This window comes from Bombina bombina, chromosome 4 (assembly GCF_027579735.1).
Source record: "Bombina bombina isolate aBomBom1 chromosome 4, aBomBom1.pri, whole genome shotgun sequence".
In the NCBI taxonomy this organism is placed as follows: domain Eukaryota; kingdom Metazoa; phylum Chordata; class Amphibia; order Anura; family Bombinatoridae; genus Bombina; species Bombina bombina.
In genome coordinates, this window is record NC_069502.1 from 528108113 (window position 1) to 528135336 (window position 27224).

General features: G+C 40.3%; 1 protein-coding gene across 3 annotated transcripts in view; it reads left to right on the forward strand.

The window, feature by feature from the left end:
- Nucleotides 1-27224, forward strand: part of SENP6 (SUMO specific peptidase 6) — a 611027-nt gene that overhangs the window by 328371 nt on the left and 255432 nt on the right. For all 3 annotated transcript variants that reach the window (XM_053710452.1, XM_053710454.1, XM_053710455.1), the window contains 2 exons: nucleotides 3713-3883; nucleotides 23485-23518. In XM_053710452.1, coding sequence (XP_053566427.1) covers nucleotides 3713-3883; nucleotides 23485-23518 — 205 coding nt within the window. The remainder of the gene's footprint in view (nucleotides 1-3712; nucleotides 3884-23484; nucleotides 23519-27224) is intronic.

Genomic DNA, 27224 nt, shown 5'->3' on the forward strand with positions numbered 1-27224 from the left:
AGGTCGCATGGGTGGAAGGTGAACGTAGAAAAGAGTTCTCTAAGGCCACTCACAAGAGTTCCTTTCTTGGGGACTCTTATAGATTCTGTAGAAATGAAAATTTACCTGACAGAAGACAGGTTAACAAAACTTCTAAATGCTTGCCGTGTCCTTCATTCCATTCAACACCCGTCAGTGGCTCAATGCATGGAGGTAATCGGCTTAATGGTAGCGGCAATGGACATAGTACCTTTTGCACGCCTGCATCTCAGACCACTACAATTGTGCATGCTAAGTCAGTGGAATGGGGATTACTCAGATTTGTCCCCTATGCTGAATCTGGATCAAGAGACCAGAGATTCTCTTCTATGGTGGCTTTCTCGGCCACATCTGTCCAGGGGGATGCCCTTCAGCAGGCCAGACTGGACAATTGTAACAACAGACGCCAGCCTACTAGGTTGGGGCGCTGTCTGGAATTCCCTGAAGGCTCAGGGATCATGGACTCAGGAGGAGAGTCTCCTTCCAATAAACATTCTGGAATTGAGAGCAGTTCTCAATGCTCTTCTGGCTTGGCCTCAGCTAGCAACTCTGAGGTTCATCAGGTTCCAGTCGGACAACATCACGACTGTGGCTTACATCAACCATCAGGGAGGGACAAGGAGTTCCCTAGCGATGATGGAAGTCTCAAAGATAATTCGCTGGGCAGAGTCTCACTCTTGCCACCTGTCAGCGATCCACATCCCAGGCGTGGAGAACTGGGAGGCGGATTTCCTAAGTCGCCAGACTTTTCATCCGGGGGAGTGGGAACTTCACCCGGAGGTATTTGCACAACTGCTTCGGCGTTGGGGCAAACCAGATCTGGATCTCATGGCGTCTCGCCAGAACGCCAAGCTTCCTTGTTACGGATCAAGATCCAGGGAGCCGGAAGCGGTTCTGATAGATGCTCTGACAGCACCTTGGGTCTTCAACATGGCTTATGTGTTTCCACCCTTCCCGATACTCCCTCGTCTGATTGCCAGGATCAAGCAGGAGAGAGCATCGGTGATTCTAATAGCGCCTGCGTGGCCACGCAGGACCTGGTATGCAGATCTAGTGGACATGTCGTCCTGTCCACCATGGTCTCTGCCTCTGAGACAGGACCTTCTGGTTCAGGGTCCTTTCAAACATCCAAATCTAATTTCTCTGAGGCTGACTGCATGGAGATTGAACGCTTGATTCTATCAAAGCGTGGATTCTCGGAGTCAGTGATTGATACCTTAATACAGGCTAGGAAACCTGTTACCAGGAAAATTTACCATAAAATATGGCGTAAATACTTACATTGGTGCGAATCCAAGAGTTACTCATGGAGTAAGGTTAGGATTCCTAGGATATTGTCTTTTCTACAAGAAGGCTTAGAAAAGGGTTTATCTGCTAGTTCGTTAAAGGGACAGATCTCAGCTCTGTCCATTCTTTTGCACAAGCGTCTGTCAGAAGTTCCAGACGTTCAGGCTTTTTGTCAGGCTTTGGCCAGGATTAAGCCTGTGTTTAAAACTGTTGCTCCGCCATGGAGCTTAAACTTAGTTCTTAATGTTTTACAGGGTGTTCCGTTTGAACCCCTTCATTCCATTGATATCAAGCTGTTATCTTGGAAAGTTCTGTTCCTAATGGCTATTTCCTCGGCTCGAAGAGTCTCTGAGTTATCAGCCTTACATTGTGATTCCCCTTATCTGATTTTTCATTCAGACAAGGTAGTTCTGCGTACTAAACCTGGGTTCTTACCTAAGGTAGTCACTAACAAGAATATCAATCAAGAGATTGTTGTTCCTTCATTGTGCCCTAATCCTTCCTCAAAGAAGGAACGACTTCTGCACAATCTGGACGTTGTCCGGGCCCTGAAATTCTATTTACAGGCAACTAAAGATTTTCGACAAACTTCTTCCCTGTTTGTCGTTTATTCGGGACAGAGGAGAGGTCAAAAGGCTTCGCCTACCTCTCTCTCCTTCTGGCTTCGTAGCATAATACGTTTAGCTTATGAGACTGCTGGACAGCAGCCTCCGGAAAGAATTACAGCTCATTCTACCAGAGCTGTGGCTTCCACTTGGGCCTTTAAAAATGAGGCCTCTGTTGAACAGATTTGCAAGGCTGCAACTTGGTCTTCACTTCACACCTTTTCCAAATTTTACAAATTTGACACTTTTGCTTCTTCGGAGGCTGTTTTTGGGAGAAAGGTTCTTCAGGCAGTGGTTCCTTCCGTGTAAAGGTCCTGCCTGTCCCTCCCGTCATCCGTGTACTTTTAGCTTTGGTATTGGTATCCCATAAGTAATGGATGACCCGTGGACTGACTACACTTAACAGGAGAAAACATAATTTATGCTTACCTGATAAATTCCTTTCTCCTGTAGTGTAGTCAGTCCACGGCCCGCCCTGTTTTTACGGCAGGTCTAAATTTTAAATTAAACTCCAGTCACCACTGCACCCTATAGTTTCTCCTTTCTCGTTTGGTTTTGGTCGAATGACTGGGTATGACGTAGAGGGGAGGAGCTATATAGCAGCTCTGCTTGGGTGATCCTCTTGCACTTCCTGTTAGGGAGGAGATATAATCCCAAAAGTAATGGATGACCCGTGGACTGACTACACTACAGGAGAAAGGAATTTATCAGGTAAGCATAAATTATGTTTTTTCAAGTTTGTTTTGTATGCTTTTTACTTCTTTTTTTACACCTCAGTACTTGACTATACGTTAAACTGAGGTATGAGTGAGGTGGGAGGTGTATTTATAGGCATTTTGAGGTTTGGGAAACTTTGCCCCATCCTGGTAGGAATGTATATCCCATACGTCACTAGCTCATGGACTCTTGCCACTATCAGGTAAGTTCTTACATAAATTATGTTTTGTACACACAAAGGTGATAGTTTGTGAAATGCAAAAAACTTGCTCACCTTGTGGTAGGGAGGTATGTGATGTTCACGGAGGGGATATGTTTCCCTATCTGTGTTAAAGATGCGTATTTATTTTCTGCTTCCACCTCTTGTAGTATGGTATAGAAATGGTGATGAGATTGTGTCTCCCAATCAGAGTTATACAGTTGGTTTTTGTTTTGTCATAGGAAAACAAATGACTCTCCAGTCTTAATACTGGTATAAAAGTAAATTTATTGTTGAATAAATCTATGCACTACGGTGTAAAGATCCAGGCTTTCACATGTGCATAGTTCAAGATAAAACAAAATATCTCAGAGTAAAATATTTCACAATTGAGAATATTTGACGTTTGCTAATTAAGTAGTTTAATAATGCTCAGTTCGTGTAGCCAGTGAAAGTTCAATAAACTTGGCTTTGGTGAGGCACTTCTGTAAAAAAAACTGGCAGGTCCGGTTGGAGATACTCACAAAAGTCCTGCTAAGTCTTTTAAACTTTCTTTTTTTTGTGTGATGTCGCCAAACCGGAAGTGACATCACTTAGTGGGCGGTCTCTTACGCGTTTCATGAACACTCGGTTTACTTCATCAGAGGGTTTGTGTGTGTATATATGTGTGTGTGTGTGTGTGTATGTGTATATATATATATATATATATATATATACTTACATACACACATATACATACACACACATATACATACACACACACGTCTTATTTGTAAAATTATACTTGTTTGAGATTTCTTTTGTAAACTTTGTTTCAAATGTATTTATTTTTTTATTTTAATGTCCTTTTTTTCTTTAGTACTAATACTTGATATCTCGTTACCAGTTCGGCAATGCTGTAGCAAGTACGCCAGTCAAGCGTCGTAAAGTTTCCTCCTTAGAAATTCATTGTGACGTGACACCAGTAATTTCTCCAAATACCTGTGAGAGCATCATCATAGAGTGCCGAAATGTTCGAATAGGCACCTTTTGCAGAATGTTGGTAGAACCTGTCGTGGTAAGTACAGACTTTATTTCTCTGATAATTCAAGTGTTTGTGTTTCAAAATCTTAAACATTCTTACATAGCCTTGCATAGAAGGTATAACCCTTTTTTACATTCTAAGGTTCCAAATTAGGCAAAGTTTGGATGAATCGTTACACAACTATGGTTGAAGAATTATTAAGAAAATAAGTAAGAGAATGTAATAAATACTTTTCAACATTAAAGGGACACGAAAGTAAAATGTTGACTTAATTTTACTGATTTACTTAGAGAATGCAGATTTAAAATTAAAATCTAGTTTTATTTTATTACTTTTATTATCAAATTTGGTGTCTTTGTATGCTTTATTGAAGAGCATACCCAAGGTAGTCTCAGGATTGTTTGTCTTGAGTACTATATGTATTACATTTTTACAGACTCTGCTGACATATAATGCTTCAATGACTTGCTTTGGTAAACTATATGTACTTTCAATACCAAACACTAAGTAAATTTGATAACTGAAGTAAATTGGAAGTGTTTTTATAATAAAAAAATAATAATTTCTCTTGTTAAGTGTAGTCAGTCCACGGGTCATCCATTACTTATGGAATATATCTCTTCCTAACAGGAAGCTGCAAGAGGATCACCCAGCAGAGCTGCTATATAGCTCCTCCCCTCACATGTCATATTCAGTAATTCTCTTGCAGCCTAACTAAGATAGGTCGCTGTGAGAGGTCTGTGGTGTTTTTTTAACTTAGTTTATTTCTACAATCAAAAGTTTGTTATTTTAAATGGCACCGGAGTGTGCTGTTTATTCTCAGGCAGCATTAGAAGAAGAATCTGCCTGCGTTTTCTATGATCTTAGCAGACGTAACTAAGATCCACTGGCTGTTCTCATCTGAGGAGTGAGGTAACTTCAGAGAAGGGGAATAGCATGCAGGGCCCTCCTGCAAAAGAGGTATGTGCAGTAAATTATTTTACTGAGGAATGGAATTGACTGAGGAAATACTGCTGATACCAATGTAAAGTAAGTTCAGCCTTAAATGCAGTGATAGCGACTGGTATTAGGCTGATGAGTGTGTGTACACTGAATGTATTTTTCTAAGGAATGGAATTGACTCTGAAAATACTGTTAATACTGAAATAATGTATGAGCCTTAACTGCAGTAAAAGCGACTGGTAGCAGGCTTATTAATAACAATTCATAACTTTTCAAATGTATGTTTAAAACGTTTACTGGCATGTTAATCGTTTTTTGTGAGGTACTTGGTGATAAAACTTATTGGGGCATGATTTTTACCACATGGCCATCTTGTTTTCTGCATAGAAACAGTTTTCTGAGCTTCCCCACTGTTGTAATATGAGTGGGAGGGGCCTATTTTAGCGCTTTTTTGCGCAGTAAAAATTCAGTCACAATCTGTCTACTTCATCCTCCATGATCCAGATCGTCTCTAGAGAGCTCAGAGGTCTTCAAAATTAATTTTGAGGGAGGTAATCAGTCACAGCTGACCTGTGACAGTGTGTTTTGACTGTGAGAAAAACGTTAATTATTAAATTGTTAATCCGTTTTTGGGTATTAAGGGGTTAATCATCCATTTGCTGGTGGGTGCAATCCTTTGCTAACTTAATACATTTACTGTGAAAAATTGGTTGCTATAACTATTTTGGTTCATTGTTATTTCAACTGTGACAGCTCTTTGTGCTTCTTAAAGGCACAGTAGCGTTTTTTATATTGCTTGTAAATTTATGTAGAAAAGTATTTCCAAGCTTGCTAGTCTCATTGCTAGTCTGTTTAAACATGTCTGACACAGATGAATCTCTTTGTTCACTATGTTTAAAGGCCAATGTGGAGCCCAATAGAAATTTATGTACTAATTGCATTGATGCTACTTTAAATAAAAGTCAATCTTTACATGTAAAGAAATTATCACCAGACAACGAGGGGGAAGTTATGCCGACTAACTCCCCTCACGTGTCAGTACCTTCGCCTCCCGCTCAGGAGGTGCGTGATTTTGTGGCGCCAAGTACATCAGGGAGGCCCTTACAAATCACTTTGCAAGACATGGCTACTGTTATGACAGAAGTATTATCTAAATTGCCAGAATTAAGAGGCAAGCGCCATAGCTCTGGGTTAAGGACAGAGCGCGCGGATGAGGTGAGAGCCATGTCAGATACTGCGTCACAGTTAGCAGAACGTGAAGACGGAGAGCTTCATTCTGTGGGTGACGGATCTGATCCAGGGAGACTGGATTCAGAGATTTCTAATTTTAAATTTAAGCTTGAGAACCTCCGCATATTGCTAGGGGAGGTATTAGCGGCTCTGAATGATTGTAACACGGTTGCAATTCCAGAAAAATTATGTAGGTTGGATAAATACTATGCGGTACCGGTGTGTACTGACGTGTTTCCTATACCTAAAAGGCTTACAGAGATTATTAGCAAGGAGTGGGATAGACCTGGTGTGCCCTTTTCCCCTCCTCCCATATTTAGGAAAATGTTTCCTATAGACGCCACCACACGAGACTTATGGCAGACGGTCCCTAAGGTGGAGGGAGCAGTTTCTACTTTAGCTAAGCGTACCACTATCCCGGTGGAGGATAGTTGTGCTTTTTCGGATCCAATGGATAAGAAATTAGAGGGTTACCTTAAGAAAATGTTTGTTCAACAAGGTTTTATCTTACAGCCCCTTGCATGCATTGCGCCTGTCACTGCTGCGGCGGCATTCTGGTTTGAGTCTCTGGAAGAGGCCATTCGCACAGCTCCATTGGATGAAATTATGAACAAGCTTAAAGCACTTAAGCTAGCTAACGCATTTGTTTCTGATGCCGTCGTACATTTAACTAAACTTACGACTAAGAACTCCGGATTCGCCATCCAAGCGCGCAGAGCGCTATGGCTTAAATCCTGGTCAGCTGACGTGACTTCTAAATCTAAATTGCTTAATATTCCTTTCAAAGGGCAGACCTTATTCAGGCCCGGCTTGAAAGAAATTATAGCTGACATTACGGGAGGTAAGGGCCATGCTCTACCTCAGGACAGGGCCAAATCAAAGGCCAAACAGTCTAATTTTCGTGCCTTTCGTAACTTCAAGGCTGGAGCAGCATCAACTTCCTCCGCTCCAAAACAGGAAGGAGCTGTTGCTCGTTACAGGCAGGGCTGGAAAGTTAACCAGTCCTGGAACAAGGGCAAGCAGGCCAAGAAACCTGCTGCTGCCCCCAAGACAGCATGAAGAGAGGGCCCCCTATCCGGAAACGGATCTAGTGGGGGGCAGACTTTCGCTCTTCGCCCAGGCTTGGGCAAGAGATGTCCAGGATCCCTGGGCGTTGGAGATCATATCTCAGGGATATCTCCTGGACTTCAAAACTTCTCCTCCACGAGGGAGATTTCATCTTTCAAGGTTATCAGCAAACCAAATAAAGAAAGAGGCGTTTCTACGCTGTGTACAAGACCTTTTACTAATGGGGGTGATCCACCCAGTTCCGCGGACGGAACACGGGCAGGGATTCTATTCAAATCTATTTGTGGTTCCCAAGAAAGAGGGAACCTTCAGACCAATCTTGGACTTAAAGATCCTAAACAAATTTCTAAGAGTTCCATCATTCAAAATGGAAACTATTCGAACCATCCTTCCCATGATCCAAGAGGGTCAGTACATGACCACAGTGGACTTAAAGGATGCCTACCTTCACAAACCGATTCACAAGGATCATTATCGGTACCTAAGATTTGCTTTCCTAGACGGGCATTACCAGTTTGTAGCTCTTCCCTTCGGATTAGCTACGGCTCCAAGAATCTTTACAAAAGTTCTGGGCTCACTTCTGGCGGTACTAAGGCCGCGAGGCATATCGGTGACTCCGTACCTAGACGACATTCTGATACAAGCGTCAAGTTTTCAAACTGCCAAGTCTCATACAGAGATAGTTCTGGCATTTCTGAGGTCGCATGGGTGGAAGGTGAACGTGGAAAAGAGTTCTCTATTACCACTTACAAGAGTTCCCTTTCTAGGGACTCTTATAGATTCTGTAGAGATGAAAATTTACCTGACAGAGGCCAGGTTATCAAAACTTCTAAATGCTTGCCGTGTCCTTCATTCCATTCCACACCCGTCAGTAGCTCAGTGCATGGAAGTAATCGGCTTAATGGTAGCGGCAATGGACATAGTACCATTTGCGCGCCTGCATCTCAGACCGCTGCAATTGTGCATGCTAAGTCAGTGGAACGGGGATTACTCAGATTTGTCCCCCCTACTAAGTCTGGATCAAGAGACCAGAGATTCTCTTCTATGGTGGCTCTCTCGGCCACATCTGTCCAAGGGGATGACCTTCTAGGCTGGGGCGCAGTCTGGAACTCCCTGAAAGCTCAGGGATTATGGACTCAGGAGGGGAAACCCCTCCCAATAAATATTCTGGAATTAAGAGCAATATTCAATGAGTTAGCAACTCTGAGGTTCATCAGATTTCAGTCGGACAACATCACGACTGTGGCTTACATCAACCATCAAGGGGGAACCAGAAGTTCCCTAGCGATGTTGGAAGTCTCAAAGATAATTCGCTGGGCAGAGTCTCACTCTTGCCACCTGTCGGCGATTTACATCCCAGGCGTAGAGAACTGGGAGGCGGATTTTCTAAGTCGCCAGACTTTTCATCCGGGGGAGTGGGAACTTCATCCGGAGGTCTTTGCTCAACTGATTCATCGTTGGGGCAAACCAGATCTGGATCTCATGGCGTCTCACCAGAACGCCAAGCTTCCTTGTTACGGATCCAGGTCCAGGGACCCGGGAGCGGTGCTGATAGATGCTCTGACAGCCCCTTGGGTCTTCAACATGGCTTATGTGTTTCCACCATTCCCGATGCTTCCTCGTTTGATTGCCAAGATCAAACAGGAGAGAGCTTCGGTGATTCTGATAGCGCCTACGTGGCCACGCAGGACCTGGTATGCAGATCTAGTGGACATGTCGTCCTGTCCACCGTGGTCTCTGCCTCTGAGACAGGACCTTCTAATTCAGGGTCCTTTCAAACATCCAAATCTTTTTTCTCTGAGGCTGACTGCATGGAGATTGAACGCTTGATTCTATCAAAGCGTGGCTTCTCGGAGTCGGTTATTGATACCTTAATACAGGCTAGGAAGCCTGTTACCAGAAAAATTTACCATAAGATATGGCGTAAATATTTATATTGGTGCGAATCCAAGAGTTACTCATGGAGTAAGGTTAGGATTCCTAGGATATTGTCCTTTCTACAAGAGGGTTTAGAAAAGGGCTTATCTGCTAGTTCGTTAAAGGGACCGATTTCTGCTCTGTCTATTCTTCTACACAAACGTCTGACTGAATTTCCAGACGTTCAGGCTTTTTGTCAGGCTCTAACTAGGATTAAGCCTGTGTTTAAGACTGTTGCTCCGCCGTGGAGCTTAAACTTAGTTCTTAATGTTCTTCAAGGCGTTCCATTTGAACCCCTTCATTCCATTGATATCAAGCTGTTATCCTGGAAGGTTTTGTTTTTGATGGCTATTTCCTCAGCTCGAAGAGTCTCTGAGTTATCTGCCTTACATTGTGATTCTCCTTATCTGATTTTTCATTCAGACAAGGTAGTTCTGCGTACTAAACCTGGGTTCTTACCTAAGGTAGTTACTAACAGGAATATCAATCAAGAGATTGTTGTTCCGTCACTGTGTCCTAACCCTTCTTCAAAGAAGGAACGACTTTTGCATCATTTGGACGTAGTCCGTGCCCTGAAGTTCTATTTGCAGGCAACTAAAGATTTTCGTCAAACTTCTTCCCTGTTTGTCGTTTACTCTGGACAGAGAAGAGGTCAAAAGGCTTCGGCTACCTCTCTCTCTTTCTGGCTTCGTAGCATAATACGTTTAGCCTATGAGACTGCTGGACAGCAGCCTCCTGAAAGGATTATAGCTCATTCTACTAGAGCTGTGGCTTCCACCTGGGCCTTTAAAAATGAGGCCTCTGTTGAACAGATTTGCAAGGCTGCGACTTGGTCTTCGCTTCACACCTTTTCAAAATTTTACAAATTTGACACTTTTGCTTCTTCGGAGGCTATTTTTGGGAGAAAGGTACTTCAGGCATTGGTTCCTTCTGTTTAATGTTCCTGCCTTGTCCCTCCCTTCATCCGTGTACTTTAGCTTTGGTATTGGTATTCCATAAGTAATGGATGACCCGTGGACTGACTACACTTAACAAGAGAAAACATAATTTATGCTTACCTGATAAATTTATTTCTCTTGTAGTGTAGTCAGTCCACGGCCCGCCCTGTCTTTAAGGCAGACCTAAATTTTAATTAAACTCCAGTCACCACTGCACCCTATGGTTTCTCCTTTCTCGTCTGCTTTGGTCGAATGACTGAATATGACATGTGAGGGGAGGAGCTATATAGCAGCTCTGCTGGGTGATCCTCTTGCAACTTCCTGTTAGGAAGAGATATATTCCATAAGTAATGGATGACCCGTGGACTGACTACACTACAAGAGAAATAAATTTATCAGGTAAGCATAAATTATGTTTTTATATATATATATATATATATATATATATATTTCAAGGAAAGAAGAGGCAAACACACTCATATTGAGAAACAGTCTTGACAAAGGTCCATGTGAGGACCGAAACGTTGATTAAATTGATGAACTATTAATACAATTTGTGTTAACTAAGACCTGTGAGTGCCTCTTCTTTCCTTGAAGTTTCTACCTATCTACCATAGAGTGCACCCAGGCAATACACACTTAAAGTGAGTGCTTGGATCCTAAAAATATATATATATACTGTGTGTATATGTATATACTGTGTGCGTGCGTGTATGTATATATGTGTGTATATATATATATATATATATATATATATATAATGCTCTGTCAGAATCCTATGTTTTTCACTTTAATGTTACTTTAAAAGCAAATGAAACCCAACTTGCCAATTTATTTAACCTAAATTGTTTTGTTCTCATGGTATCCTTTGTTGAAAAGTTTACCTAGGTAGGCCCAGGAGCTGCTGATTGGTATCTGCACATGCCTTATGTTATTGTCTCAACCATGTGCAGTGCTGTTTCTTCAGGATAACAAGAGAATTAAGCAAATTAGATTAAAAAAAAAAGTAAATTGGAATGTTTTTTTAAAATGTTATCTATCTGAATCATGAAAGAAAAAAATGGGGTTTAATGTCCCTTTAACTAGGAGTTCTCTGTGTATAACATAATTTAAGAAGATTTCATGGGTTGCAATGAATATGTGATGTACATGGTAGAATGAAGGATACACTGCTCATGTTTGGAACTTGCAATTTGTTGCGCTTGAAAGTGGCAACAGTGAAAGGAGAGGGAACAGTTTTTGGTATTGGACTTCTAGGATAGAGTGTGCCAAAGAAAATTGCTTAGAGTCAGGGTATGTAGTTTCATTTGCAAATTAGCTAGCATATTTTATTTTCTCTCAATAAGTGTGCATGCAGAAACTTTACAGGTTTCAAAAATGTAAATAACCTGTCAGAATAAGCAACTGAGCCCTGTAGGATATGTGGTAAAGTCTTGTAGGTGGGTGTGGGGTTTGCAAAGCTAATATATTAAGGTGCACAGACAGAAAAGGAGGCTAGGGTGGTGGAAGTGTTCTTTAGAGGGTCAGAATAGTAACTATCTGCCTTTTAGATATTTAACATTAAAGTGTATATACAAGTATTAGCAATGCTTATCAGTACATTTCAAATGCAATTAAAACATGTTTTGCAATATAACGCATGAATATCCAAAGGACAGCAAGAAAATGCTCTGTTACACTATTGCTTGAATATAACAATGTATTTAAGACCTGTAAATGTATTAAACACACAGTTAAAGTCTGCCTCAGAGTAGCAGTGCACTGCTGAGAGCTAGCTGAACACATCTAATGAGCCAGTGATAAATGTGTGTAGCTGTCGATCTTGAGCTAGCTCTTAGTAGTGCATTGGTCCTGCCGATAGGGGCATATTTGAATCAGTAAAGGTTACATGGCACTCAGACATATTTTAGCATGTATATGAAAGAGCAGCAGTTAAATATGATACAAATGTTTTTTTTTAAATTCTTGTATTTAGCCTCTCGTATCTATTATAAATGAAGAAGGAAGGTTACTAGGATTCGAACCATAAAACTTTGACATCCCAACCCACTTATTGCAAACCCTGCTGATTTCTAGGATTTACATTGTCAGCTGTGTTGGCAACTTGTTTTAAATGTTATTTACATTGAGTTTTTTCAAGGGAATTTCCATCTAAAGGGGAGGAGAGTCCACGGCTTCATTCATTACTGTTGGGAATTAAGAACCTGGCCACCAGGAGGAGGCAAATACACCCCAGCCAAAGGCTTAAATACCTCCCCCACTTCCCTCATCCCCCAGTCATTCTTTGCCTTTCGTCACAGGAGGATGGCAGAGGAGTGCCGGAGTTTCGGAGTAGTCTCTTATGGAGGGTAGTACTCTTTACATTGGGACTGGAGTTTTAAGTAGTCCTCATTGAGAGCCTGGGTGAAAGTTAGAGATGCAGGGAGAGTCTTTCTGCAAAACCATCCCGACTCATATTAACAGCTCCATAAGCAATCAGCGTCGACGAGTTTCGCTGCCTGCTTTCTTCACTCAAGTCCATGTCAGGAGCGAGGCTACCAACCTGTCACACTTGAAGGGCCGTGTTCCTGTTCCACGGCGTAGATTCTGGTAAGATCGTTTCATTTTTTATTAATAATGATAACATAGAAGACAGGGTCACACAGAATCAAGGGTTAATATTCCTGGAAGGTGGATTATTGAACGGGAGGGGGGCTTATACATGATATTCTTTATTGTTTCAATGCTGCGTTATGTGCGAGATGAGGCTCTGGCAATGTGTGGAACTTTCAGGGGTTTTTTTTAGCGCGGTTTTCCCTAGTGCAGGGGCAGTCCTGCCAGGCATTCCATGTGACTGGGTGTAGCTATCTATCCTTTCTGTTGATCTGTGGCGCAGGAGACGTAGTGGTTTCTGTAGTCCGGGTCCTAGGAGGTGGTGAGTGCCCCGGCCATTGGTGGTATAAAGGTGCCTTTTTTTTAGAAATAAAGTTAGCGACCCAAACGTGCAAGCGATGGAGGACTCTGACGCATTGGAGGGCTCTCCTTCCTTAACAAAGTCTCATTCCTTTGTTTATTGTGAGGAGGTTCTGGTAGATCAGCCTGCTCAACTATGTTCCACATGCCTTGATAAAGTTACAACATCTAAATGTAAACGGATGTCTAGTACTACTGGGCCGTCCACTTCTGAGGGTTCTTCGTCCCGGGAGGTGCGTTCCCTACATTCATCTCTGATTGCACATGAGGGGTCCAACTGTTACTCCTTCGGAAGAGTTTCGTTGGCCGTCAGACTTTGCGGACCAACTGGAATCAGCGGTTTCAAAAGTAATCCATGCCTTACCGCATTATGCTAAGTGCAAGCGTAGGGTTTATCATAGCGGCCCAGCACAGGGTTTGTCCATGCCGATGGCTGATCCAGAGGCTCTATACGATAACGAGGCTCATTCCGACTCTTCGGAGGAGGCCCCTTCTAGGTCTATGTCCGTGTCATCTAAACTTCCGGTGGCGGCGGAACCTGGTTATAGGTTTAGGATGGAGAATCTGTGCTTTCTCCTACAGCAGGTGCTTGCTACTCTGAAGATTCCAGAACCTAAGATACCTGAGGAACCTGCGATTCCTAAGCTTTACAAGGTCTTTTCTTTCATGTAATTAACAAAAGTCCATGAGCTAGTGACGTATGGGATATACATTCCTACCAGGAAGGGCAAAGTTTCCCAAACCTTAAAATGCCTATACATACACCCCTCACCACACCCACAATTCAGTTTTACAAACTTTGTCTCCCGTGGAGGTGGTGAAGTAAGTTTGTGCTAGATTCTACGTTGATATGCGCTTCGCAGCAGGCTGGAGCCCGGTTTTCCTCTCAGTGTGCAGTGAATGTCAGAGGGATGTGAAGAGAGTATTGCCTATTTGAATTCAATGGTCTCCTTCTACGGGATCTATTTCATAGGTTCTCTGTTATCGGTCGTAGAGATTCATCTCTTACCTCCCTTTTCAGATCGACGATATACTCTTATATATATATATATATACCATTACCTCTACTGATTCTCGTTTCAGTACTGGTTTGGCTTTCTACTACATGTAGATGAGTGTCCTGGGGTAAGTAAGTCTTATTTTTTTGTGACACTCTAAGCTATGGTTGGGCACTTTTATATAAAGTTCTAAATAGATGTGTTTAAACATTTATTTGCCTTGATTCAGGATGATCAATATTCCTTATTTCAGACAGTCAGTTTCATTATTTGGGATAATGCATATGAATAATTAATTTTTTTCTTACCTTAAAAATTGACTTTTTTTCCTGTGGGCTATTAGGCTCGCGGGGGCTGAAAATGCTTCATTTTATTGCGTCATTTTTGGCGCGGATTTTTTTGGCGCAAAAATTTTCTTTGTCATTTCCAGCGTCGTACTTGTCGCCGGAAGTTGTTTGTGATTGCGTCATTTTTTTGACGTTTTGCACCAAAAATGTCGGCGTCTTTTTTGGCGCTAAAAAATATGGGCGTCATTATTGTCTCCACATTATTTAAGTCTCATTGTTTATTTGCTTCTGGTTGCTAGAAGCTTGTTCATTGGCATTTTTTCCCATTCCTGAAACTGTCATTTAAGGAATTTGATAGATTTTGCTTTATATGTTGCTTTTTCTATTACATATTGCAAGATGTCTCAGATTGACCCTGGATCAGATGCTACTTCTGGAAAAACGCTTGACTGAGTTCAGTCCTACCAAAGCTAAGTTCATTTATTTTAAATGTTATGAATGTTTATCTTTAGCTATGGTTTGTAATAGGTTATCATGATAAACTTTTACATGCAGAATCAATTAGTAATTATGCTTTATATATTGCCATTCTTTTTACATCTTATGTACAAGAAATATTTAGAAGATTTTTAAGAAATATTTTTCTGATTCTATTTTAAAGGCTTTGTCTGACTTTGTGCCTTCTAATAACATTTTTAGGTCTTTTTCAAACTTCTTTTTTATTGAAGTTTCAAATGACCAACAACATACTGATTTATCCTTCTCTGATGATGTTTTTTCTCATTAAGAATTTTCTTCATCAGATATTGACACTAACAAATCTACTTTTTTATTAAAGTACATTTGTTCTTTGTTGAAAAGGTGTTGATTATTTTGGACATTAAGGTAACTAGTTTTTTTTTCCAATTCCTTATACTAGGGAATGGAATAGGCTGAGAATTTTCTTTTATTCCTTCTTCAAAGGTTTTAAACTATACTCTTTGCCGGCAGTTTAATTCAATTTGGAGGGTTCTCCAATTTATTGGGGCTATCTCTACTCCTACTAATTATGCTATTGTTTCTATAGCAAAATAGTATTTATTTTCCTTTAGATGGTTGTATTTTATTTATGGAAAATTATTTAGTTTCAGGTACCTTTCTTGGACCTGTGATTTATTTCGATGTTGCAATTGCTTCAGTTTTTCTGTTTTCTTTAAGATCAAATATCAGATTATGATTTATTTTAGCATTTGTTAAAGGGACAACATTTACTAGACTAGGTGCTGTTGCATTTGTCTTGTTGTTTTGCATTTATTGATTATGCAAGTCCACTGTATTGTCTGGTCCTTTAACTGGACTATCATGCTAATAATTTCATTTGTGTCTTCATTTTATTGAATATTTTCGTAAAAATGAGGTTTAATATATGTCTTTAGCTGTTTGAGCTAGAAGAATTTTGTGATTTCTAAAAATCCATATTTCTTTTGTTCTAAGATAATCAATTATTTGTTTTATTATTGGATTCAATTCTTGTTACTCTGGGCTTCAAGATTGAGTTCTAAGACTAAAACTTTAAGCTTATACTAATTTGGTTGTTCTTATTAAGGAATGAATTCCTGAATTCTTTCCCAAGTAACATGTTTTTAATTGGAAATTTTTTTCAGTTCGAAATCAGCTCCCTTAAATTGCGATGTATGTGCCGTATTCCAGCTTGGCTGGCAAGGGGCAGGTTAAGACTTTTTTGAAATTTATTTTTTTCTATTCGGTTCATATTTCTTTGATTTTATTCCAGTAAGGCCAACACTTTCTTTAAGTGTGTTTCGGTCCTATTTATTTTGGGTACTGTTGAAGCATGGCTGGTCACCCGTGGGGTTCAAGCGCTGCTCAGACCTGGAATCTTCTGGGGTATTTCTTCCAGTTACATTTTTAGGAACTGGGTTTTGGAGTTTTTATTCAAACTATTCTGCCTTTTTTTGGTCAGTGATAGCATTATTTGTTTTCATTAGATACAATAAATGCATATTTTTTTCTGTATTCAGATTATTTTCTGAGGATGCGGAATCTCATATGATTCACTTTGTTCTTCAGGACATAGTTAGAGGATCTTTTTTTCAAAAGCTCTTGATTCCTCTCACAAGGGTCACCTTTTTTAGGTTTCCAGATAGTTTGTGTCTCTGTCTTTGTCTCTATTAGACAAGGGACAATTTTATTGGGTTCCGTCTGTCGGTACCTTTAGTCTCTATTATTTCCTTCAGTTGCTATATATGCATAGAAGTTTTAGGTCTTATGGCCACAGCATTGGATTCAATTCCCTTTGCTCATTTTCAATAGACAGAACCTTTCCAGTCTTTTATGCTGAATTATGGTGCAGGGATTCTAGGATTTTGCATTTTAAATCTTCAAATCCTAATATTTATCTCTCTTGATTTGTTGGTTAAGATCACTATCATTTAGTTCTCAACCTGGACCATGATCTCTACAGATGTGAGTCTTTTTGGTTGGGAGGCTGTCTGAGGATCTCTGTCAGCACACGGGGTTTGGAAATCTCAGGAGGCAAGATTACCATTTGATATTTTAGAACTCTGTGTTTTCTCAGAGTTTTTTCACTTAGTTTCTTTTTGAGGAAGAGACGTTTATTGTTTTTCAGACAATATCACAACTATGGTGTATGTCAATCATCAGGGTAGGACTATCAGTCCTTAGGCTGTGACAGAAGTGTTTTTTTCCCCAGGTATAGATATTTGGGAAGCGGATTATCTCTGTTATTCAAGCTTTACATCCGGGAGAATGGTCTCTCATACCCAGATATGTTTTTCAATTTTTCAGATGTGAGCATTTCTAGAAATAGATCTGTTGGCATCTCATCTGAATAAAGAACTTCCCAGGGGCCTATTCAGGTCCGGGGATCCTCAGGCGGAAGTAGTGTATGCATTGACATTTCTTTGGAAATTATCTTTTTGCCTATTTTTTCCGCCTCTAGTTCTTCTTCCAAAATGATTTCCAAAATTCTTATGGAGTATTTGTTTGTTGTGCTGGTGGCTCCAGCATGGCCTCTCAGGTTTTGGTCTCTCAGGTTTTGGTATGCGGATTTCATTCGGATGGCCAGTTGCCAACCTTGGACACTTCCGTTTAAACCAGACCTTATTTCTCAAGGCCCATTTTTTCCATCAGGATCTCAAATCATTAAATTTGAAGGGATGGAGATTGAACGCTTGGTTTCAGGCTCGTAAATCTGTCTCTAGAAAGATTTATTATTGAGTCTGGAAGACCTACTTTTCTTGGCATTCTTTTAAAATTCATAGAATTTTATTATTTTTTTCAGGTTGGTTTGGATAAGGTTTTGTCTGCAGTTCTTTGTTAGGACAAATCTCTACTCTTTCTGTTCTTTTTTCACAGAAAGATTGCTAATCATCCTGATATTTATTGTTTTGTTCAGGCTTTGGTCCGTATCAAGCCTGTCATTAATTCAATCTCTCCTCTTTGGAGTCTCAATTTGGTGCTGAGGGCTTTACAGGCTCCTCCATTTGAAACTATGCATTTTCTGAACATTAAATTACTTTCTTGGAAAAGTATTGTTCCTTTTGGTTATTTCTTCTGCTAAGAGAATTTTTGAGCTATCTGCTCTTTTTTTGTGAATAACTTATTCTGATTTTTCATCAGGTTAAGGCAGTGTTACTTCCTGATAGTCATAATTTTTTTCAGGTTTTGATTCGTATCAAACCTGTCATTAAGCCAATTTCTTCTCCTTGGAGTCTTAATTGGGTTCTGAAGGTTTTTCAGGCTCTTCTATTTAAGCATATGCTTGCTCTGGACATTAATTACTTTCATGGAAAGTATTGTTCTTTTTGGACATCTCTTCAGCTAGAAAAGCTTTTGAATTATCTGTTCTTTCTTGTGAATCTCTTTTTTCTCATTTTTTTCATCAGGAAAAAGTGGTTTTTGCTGTCCTCATTTCAATTCTTACCTAAAGTTGTAAATTCTAACAAACATTAGGAAGGAATTATTGTTTTCTTAAGACTTCTTTGGTGAGATTCTTACTTTCTATGTTGAAGCTATTCAGATTTCAGATAGACTTCTAGTCTATTTTTTATCTTTTCTGGTTTTAGGAAGGTCAAAAAGCTTCTGCCATTTATTTGGCATCTTGCTTAAACTTTTGATTCATCATGCTTATTTGGAGTCGGGTGGATTCCCGCCTCGGAGGATTATGGCTCATTCTACTAGGTAAGTTTCTACTTCCTGGGCTTTTTAAAGAATGAAGCTTCTGTTGATCAGATTTGCAAAGCAATGACTTGGTCTTCTTTGCATATTTTTACTATGTTCTACCATTTTGATGTTCTCTTCTTAGAAGCAGTTTTGGTAGAATGGTACTTCAGGCAGCTGTCTCAGTTTGATTCTTCTGCTTATAATTTCAGTTTTTTTCATTCTAAAAATTGAAACTTTTTTGATTTGGGTAGTGGATTTATTTTTCAGCGGAATTGGCTGTCTTTATTTTATCCCTCCCTCTCTAGTTACTCTTGCGTGGAAGTTCCACATCTTGGGTATTTATTATCCCATACGTCACTAGCTCATGGACTCTTGCTAATTACATGAAAGAAAACATAATTTATGTAAGAACTTACCTGATAAATTCATTTCTTTCATATTAGCAAGAGTCCATGAGGCCCACCCTTTTTTGTGGTGGTTATGATTTTTTTGTATAAAGCACAATTATTCCAATTCCTTATTTTTTTTATGCTTTCGCTCTTTTCTCATCACCCCACTTCTTGGCTATTTGTTAAACTGAATTGTGGGTGTGGTGAGGGGTGTATTTATAGGCATTTTAAGGTTTGGGAAACTTTGCCCCTCCTGGTAGGAATGTATATCCCATACGTCACTAGCTCATGGACTCTTGCTAATATGAAAGAAATGAATTTATCAGGTAAGTTCTTACATAAATTATGTTTTTCCGCTTCCTGTTAAGATGGCAAATATTAAGAATGAATGGGAGCGATTAGGGTCGTCCTTTCCCGCTTTTTTCTTTTAAAAAGCTGTTACCTGTTCCGGACTCTCAGCTTAAGCTGTGGGGGACCATCCCTAAGGTGGATGGGGCCATTTCTACGCTTGCAAAGTGGACGACTATTCCCCTCGAGGATAGTTCGTCGTTTAGAGCCCATGAATAAAAAGCTGGAAAACATGTTGAGAAAGATGTTTCAGCACACAGGGTTTGTTTTTCAGCCAGCAACGGCCGTTGCGGCAGTCGCTGGAGCTGCAACATATTGGTGTGAATCCCTGTGTGAAATGGTCGAGGGGGAGACATTCATCGACGAGATACAGGAGAACATTAAGGCGCTGAAGGTCACCAATTCTTTCATCTGTGATGCCAATATGCAAATTATTTGCCTGAATGCCAAGGTGTCAGGTTTTTCTGTTTTAGCGCACAGGGCTCTGTGGCTAAAATCTTTGTCTGCGGACATGACCTCTAAAGCGAGACTGTTGTCCCTGCCTTTTCAAGGAAAGATCATGTTCGGTCCAGGATTGGATTCTATTATATCCACGGTTACTGGAGGCAAGGGAGCTTTCCTACCGCAGGATAAAAAGGCTAAGCCTAAGGAATCTACCTTATGTGCGGACAAGGCCCAGCGCCAGCATCCCTCTGCGAAAGTGGACCAGTCCAAGGGATCTTGGAATAAGTCAAAGCAGAGCAATAAGCCCACCGAGATGAAAATTGGCACAAAGGGGTGGCCCCTGACTGGTCTCCGGATCACGTAGGGGGCAGATTATCTCTGTTCTCAGACACATGGTTGCAGGATGTTCAGGACCTTTTGGTGCTAGAAGTTGTCTCCCAGGGTTACAGGATAGGGTTCAGATCCCTTCCACCCGAGGGCAGATTCCTTCTGTCAAACCTGTCTTCAAGACCAGAGAAGAGAGAGGCCTTTCTAGATTGTGTGAGAGATCGATCTTGCCTCTCTCTGGGTTATCGTACCTGTACCCCTAGCTGAAAGGGGTCTAGGGTACTATTCCAACCTTTTTGTGGTTCCAAAGAAGGAGGGCACTTTCTACATGATTCTGGACCTAAAGTGTTTAAACAAGTTTCTGAGTGTTCCATCATTCAAAATGGAAACAATCAGATCTATTCTGCCCCTAGTTCAAGACGAATAGTTCATGACGACTATAGACTTGAAGGATGCTTACCTTCATGTTCCAATCCACATGGACCACTTCAGGTTCCTAAGATTTGCATTTCTGGACCAACACTTTCAGTTTGTGGCCCTTCCTTTTGGTCTGGCGACGGCCGAGAGTCTTCACAAAGGTTCTGGGGGCGCTGCTTGCAGTGGCCAGATCCAGGGGCATTGCATTGGTGCCATACCTGGACGACATCCTGGTTCAGGCGCTGTTGCTCAGCCTTGCAGAGGATCATTCAAGGGCTCTTCTTTTTCTGCTCCAATCTCACGGTTGGAAGATCAACTCGGGAAAGAGTTCCCTGGATCCCAGCAACAGGGTGGAGTTTCTGGGCACGATAATAGACTCTATGTCCATGAAGATATTTCTCACCGATCAGCGGCGCAGTAAGCTTGCGTCCACCTGTCTTGCCCTTCAGTCCTCATCAAGCCCATCGTGGCTCAATGTATGGAGGTGATAGGTCTCATGGTGTCAAGCATAGATATCATCCCATTCGCCAGGTTCCACCTCAGATCTCTTCAATTGTGCATGTTGAGACAGTGGAACGGCGATCATTCAGATCTATCACAGCTGATATCCCTGAATGCTCTGACTCAGAACTCCCTCTCTTGGTGGATTTGTCCGGAGCAACTGTCCATGGGGACATCCTTCTTGAGACCGTCCTGGGAGATTGTGACCACGGACGCCAGTCTGTCAGGATGGGGAGCTGTTTGGAGTGCCATGATGGCACAAGGAAAGTGGTCCAGGGAGGAGTCTCTCCTTCCGGTCAAAATTCTAGAACTACGAGCAATCTACAATGCTCTGAAGGCTTGGCCTTCTCTGGGGTCGGTCAGTTTCATCAGATTCCAGACCGACAACATTACCTCGGTGGCTTACATCAACCATCAGGGGGGTACGAGGAGCTGCCTCGCGATGAGGGAGGTGTCTCGGATTCTGGAGTGGGCGGAGTCCCACGATTGCTCGCTCTCAGAGATTCACGTTCCGGGTGTGGACAACTGGGAAGCGGACTTTCTCAGCAGACAGTCCTTCCATCCGGGGGAATGGTCTCTTCACCCCGAAGTGTTTGTGGAGATTTGTCACAGATGGGGAACGCCGGAGATAGATCTCATGGCGTCCAGACTCAATTGCAAACTACCTTGATACGGGTCGAGGTCCAGGGATCCCCAGGCAGAGCTGATAGATGCCTTAGTGGTTCCTTGGGGATTCAGCCTAGCTTACATTTTTCCTCCGTTACCACTTCTACCTCACATTGTGGCACGCATCAAACAGGAATGGGCCTTGGTCATTCTGATTGCTCCTTCATGGCCGGGACAACGTGGTTTGCGGATCTGGTGGGGATGTCATCCTCTCCGCCGTGGAGGTTACCCTGTCGCAGGGATCTGCTGTCACAGGGCCCCTTTCAGCATAAAAATCTAGATTCTCTGAGGCTGACTGCATGGAGATTGAACGCCTAGTCTTAGCAAAAATGAGGCTTTTCTGAAAGTGTGATTGATACTCTAATTCAGGCAAGGAAGCCAATCACTCGTCACATCTACCATAAGGTGTGGAGGACTTACTTGTCCTGGTGTGAGAAGCATGGATATCCTTGGCATAAGGTGAAGGTATCCAGGATTCTGTCCTTTCTCCATGATGGCTTGCAGAAGGGTCTTGCAGCTAGTTCCTTAAAGGGACAGATTGCAGCATTATCCGTTTTGTTGCATAGGAGACTCGCTTAGCTCCCTGACATACAATCTTTTTTTTTTAGGCTCTGTCTAGAATTAGACCTGTCTTTAGGCAGTCGGCTCCGCCTTGGAGCTTAAACTTAGTCCTTAAGGTTTTGCAGAGGGTTCCGTTTGAACCTATGTATTCCATAGACATTAAGGTTCTGTCCTGAAAGGTTCGCTTCCCGTTGGCTATTGCATCGGCATGCATAGTATCTGAGCTATCTGCCTTGCAAGGTGACACTCCTTATCTGGTGTTTTGTGCGGATAAGGCTGTACTGCGCACTGGGTTGGCGTTTCTCCCCAAGGTGGTGTCTAACCGTAACATAAATCAGGAAATAATTGTTCCTTCTTTGTGTTCTAATCTTTCTTCTTCAAAGGAGAGGTTACTTCATAACCTGGATGTGGTTCGTGCCTTGAAGATTTATCTTCAGGCTACCAAGGATTTCAGACAGTCTACATCTCTTTTTGTGGTGTATTCTGGGAAGCGCAAGGGGCAAAGGGCCTCTGCTACTACTTTGTCTTTTTGGTTGAGGAGTATGATTCACTTGGCTTATGAGACAGCGGGACATAATCCTCCTCAGAGGATCACGGCTCATTCAACTAGAGCTGTGGCTTCATCTTGGGCCTTCAAGAGGCCTCTATGGAGCAGGCGGCTTGATGTTTTTGCTTCTGCTGAAGCTGTTTTTGTGAGAGAAGTGCCCTCTGATTAGGGTCTGCCTTTTTACCCTCCCGGTTGCATTCAGTGTCCTCTATAACTTGGGTATATGTTCCCAACAGTAATGACTAAAGCCGTGGACTCTCCTCCCCTTTAGATGGAAAACCTAAATTATGCTTACCTGATAATTTCATTTCCATCTATTTTTAGGTCCGATGGGCGGACCTAAAATTAATACTCTTCTTTCACCATTTATACCCTGATATTTCTTCTACTGTTCCTGGTTCCCTCGGCAGAAGGACTGGGGGATGAGGGAAGTGGGGGGAGGTATTTAAGCCTTTGGCTGGGGTGTCTTTGCCTCCTCCTGGTGACCAGGTTTTTAATTCCCAACAGTAATGAATGAAGCCGTGGAGACTCCTCCCCTTGATGGAAATGAAATTATCAGGTAAAGCATAATTTTTTTTTTTTAAATTAATGCTGGTAGTGATTCCAAATCTCCAAAGCAATGTTGATAATAGTATCAGTATTCTAGCTTTAACATTTTCTCTCTAAAACAAGTTAAAATATAAAAAGATGTATTCAGTAGGTTTTGTGGCTTTGTGTTATTTTTTCCAATTTTTAACGTGACATGATCATTATTATACAGTATTTTGTCACTTTACAAATACTTGTTAAGTTTGGGTTTTTTAAAATAAACTGTAAATAGCTGATACTAACTGGTGTATCTTGGATGTAAATGTTCTTAAAAAGTGAAAAATAATTTATATTGTATTCATTTCACTACTTAAACATTTTATGTCTTTCAGTTCTCTGTTGACTTCATAAAGGTCCACCTTGAAGGTAAGAATTTGATTTTGGTACATTTTTCTTGAGACACCTTTTTTCAGATAATTTGTATAGATTTGCTTTATTGCCGGAATAAAGCCCCTTTTAGTTTTCTTTTTTTGGTTTAGAATGTATTCTTCACAAACTTTTTACCAATTTCCTTCAAACATTTAATTCTTAAGTTACATAGAGTTTAAGAAAAATATATAATAAATTTAGAAAACCATAAGGAGGGAAGCTAGTGATGCTCCCTGAAAAATGCTGTGACTCACAAGAGGAAACCTTATTTAGTCTTGAGAGCTTGTATCACAAAGTGAATGGATAGAAACATGATTGTCCATTCCAATAAAAAATAATGTCACATCCTCTTTAATTGCTGCTTATGTTGTTTTTGACCTATGTGTACATTCTGTTTTTAATTTTAGTTTGGACTCATCACTTTTTTTTTCCTTTTTTTTTTTTATACTTAACACTACTGTGTTTTTTTACATTTTAGGCTATTTTCCCACAGGTGCACATATAAAAGGACAGTTTATTATGCACTCATGAGCCTTCCATGCCTATGCATGATATATGTGTCGGGTTGTGACATAATTAAAAATACATTTTTATTTTGATCATTTAAGTATGATTGCTAAATATAAATTGATATATATTCTAAACAGTTCTCTGAGTATATAATTTAAGAGCTCTAACAGTTAACTAAATCCATGTATCACATTTATTTGCAATACCTGGACAACTTTTACCAGTAAAATGCATTTTCATAATAACATTTGAATCTTGGTGTACTTGTAATAGGAATTTAATGCAGTCTGCAGAATCTCTGGCAAAGTAGTGCAAGGGCCAATGATAATCAGAGCATTTTTGTTTCTTCTGACAGTGGCAAGGCTGACGTTATCTGGCTATTGTTTCCTGTAAAGCAAATGGGCAGGAAATGTACTGCCTGTCCACAACTAGAAATGCTATAAATTGCCACAAACTGCAACCATATAAAAGCAAAATCACGTAACACCATGGACTAAATTTCTGATGCAAGTACCCCAAGATAGAAGATAATGTGAGCAATTCTTATTTTAAAAATGTGTTTTCTGGCAAGTATATTATTGTACTAATAATGTACACATTACTAGTCTCCAGTTAGGGGCCCATAGAATCATTTTACTAGTAATTCTATCTTCAAAATAGAATTTACTTTTCAGTGGACACAATTGTTTTTTCATCTGTGGCGCCTTCATGTCCGTTTTCTGACTTCATTTAATGTTTTAAAGTTATTTGTTTTCCATTGTTTCTGTGTTACATAATTGGAAAATGCAAAATAATAAATAAAGTATGGCACATTCTCCTCATCAGCCTGGAAAACAGAATCATCTATTTAATATATATATATATATATATACACACAGTTGTATACAAAAATGTAGGCATCCCTGACAATTTCCATGGTTTTCATTTATAATTAATTGGGTGTTTGGATCAGCAATTTCAATTTGATCTATCAAATAACTGAATGACACAATGATATTTCAGTAGTGAAATGAAGTTTATTGGATTAACAGAAAATGTGCAATATGCATCCAAACGAAATTAGACAGGTGCATAAATTTGGGCATCCCAACAGAAATAGAAATTTAGTAGAGCCTCCTTTAGCAGAAATAATAGCCTCTAGGTGCTTCCTATAGCCTCTAGAGAGTGTCTGGATTCTGGATGAAAATATTTTGGACCATCCTTGCAAAATATCTCCAGTTCAGTTAGGTTTGATGGTTGCCGAGCATGGACAGCCCGCTTCAAATCACCCCACTGATTTTCAATGATATTCAGGTCTGGGGACTGGGATGACCATTCCAGAACATTGTACTTGTTCCTCCTCATAAATGCCAGAGTAGATTTTGAGCAGTGTTTTGGGTCGTTGTCTTGTTGAAATATCCAGCCCCAGCGTAACTTCAACTTTGTGACTGATTCCTCAACATTCTTCTCAAGTATCTGCTGATATTGAGTGGAATCCATGCAACCCTCAACATTAACAAGATTCCCAGTCCCGGCACTGGCCACACAGCCCCACAGCATGATGGAACATCCCCAAATTTTGCAAGTGTTTGTCTTGGAACGCTGTATTCTTTTGCCAACATGCATAACGTCCCTTTTTATGACCAAATAACTCAATCTTTGCTTCATCAGTCCACAGCACCTTCTTCTAAAATGAAGCTGGCTTGTACAAATATGCGTTTGCCTACCTCAAGCAACTCTGTTTGTTGCGTGTGTGCAGAAAATGTTTCTTCCGCATCACTCTCCCATACAGCTTCTCCTTGTGCAAAGTGTGCTAAAGGGAGGATGAGAGGCGGACCTGAAAATGCCTGCGAAGCTGCCATTTTGGAAGAGATTGAAGAGTGTGTGGGAGTCATCTTGGGAGTGTTGTGGCGGTGGTCAACCTGTGGTGTGGCGGTGGGACAGCTCAAAGTTGTGAGCAATAAAGTGAATATTGTAAAAAAAAAAAACCAGTGCCTTACTGATTTTTAAATTTTTTATTTTTTTTTAACTTCTGTGACGCATAACATTGAGTTTGATTACATATTACAAAAATACAATATATTTTATTTATAAATGTTCATTAAAGGGACAGTCTACCATAGAATTGTTATTGTTTTAAAAGATCGATAATCCCTTTAGTACCCATTCCCCAGTTTTGCATAACCAACGCAGTTATATTGATATACTTTTTAACCTCTGTGATTACCTTGTATCTAGGAACCTTCTTCCAGCCCCCTGATCACATGACTGTGACTGTTTATTATCTTTTGTCTTAAATTTAGCATTGTTTATCTATATGGCCCACGTGTACTTTCTGTCTCTTTGTGTTGAAAAGAGATTTAAAAAGCATGTGATAAGAGGCAGCTCTCAAAGGCTTAGAAATTAGCATATGAGCCTACCTATGTTTAGTTTAAACTAAGAATACCAAGAGAAAAAAGCTAATTTGATTATAAAAGTAAATTGGAAAGTTGATTAAAATTAAAAGTCCTATCTGAATAATGAAAGTTTAATTTATACTAGACTGTCCCTTTAAGGGTTGCTTGTAGGATGTATTGTAAAGTGAATTGTAAAATATAATATATTCAACATGATGTTACCAAAATATATATAAATAATATCTACTACGTACTGCTCTATCTCTATCATCTATCTAGTAGATAGATTATAGAGGGTGAATGATATATAGAGTTACTTACTAGGTAGATAGATAATAAATGTAATATTATATTTTTTATTTATTTAATATATAATTTAGTTGAGTCAAGTGTAGATTCCCAGAAGATAGATCATCAATCATCAGTAGTAGTACACAGGGGTGCGGTGCAGAACAAGTTTATTTTATTTTTATATTTTTCCTCTAATTATAAGTGTTAATTGTTATTCTCCGAGAGTGTATTGGACATTGAGAAACATGTACAGTAAGATTCTGTAGTGTTAAATAAACATTTCTACTATGTAACCACTGCACAGGTAGCTAATTTTATTTGAACTATTTTGTTGTTTGTATTTTTATGCTCCAAGAGTGTATTGGACATTGAGAAACATGTACAGTAAGATTCTGTAGTGTTAAATAAAAGTTTTATTGAAAAATTAAGGTGTTATAGTAATTTTTAATAAAGTCGTGTTGTTTTTTTTATCTCCCATATCGCCCAGCCCTAGTTCTCACCTTCCTTTGCCTCTCCGATATTTTACT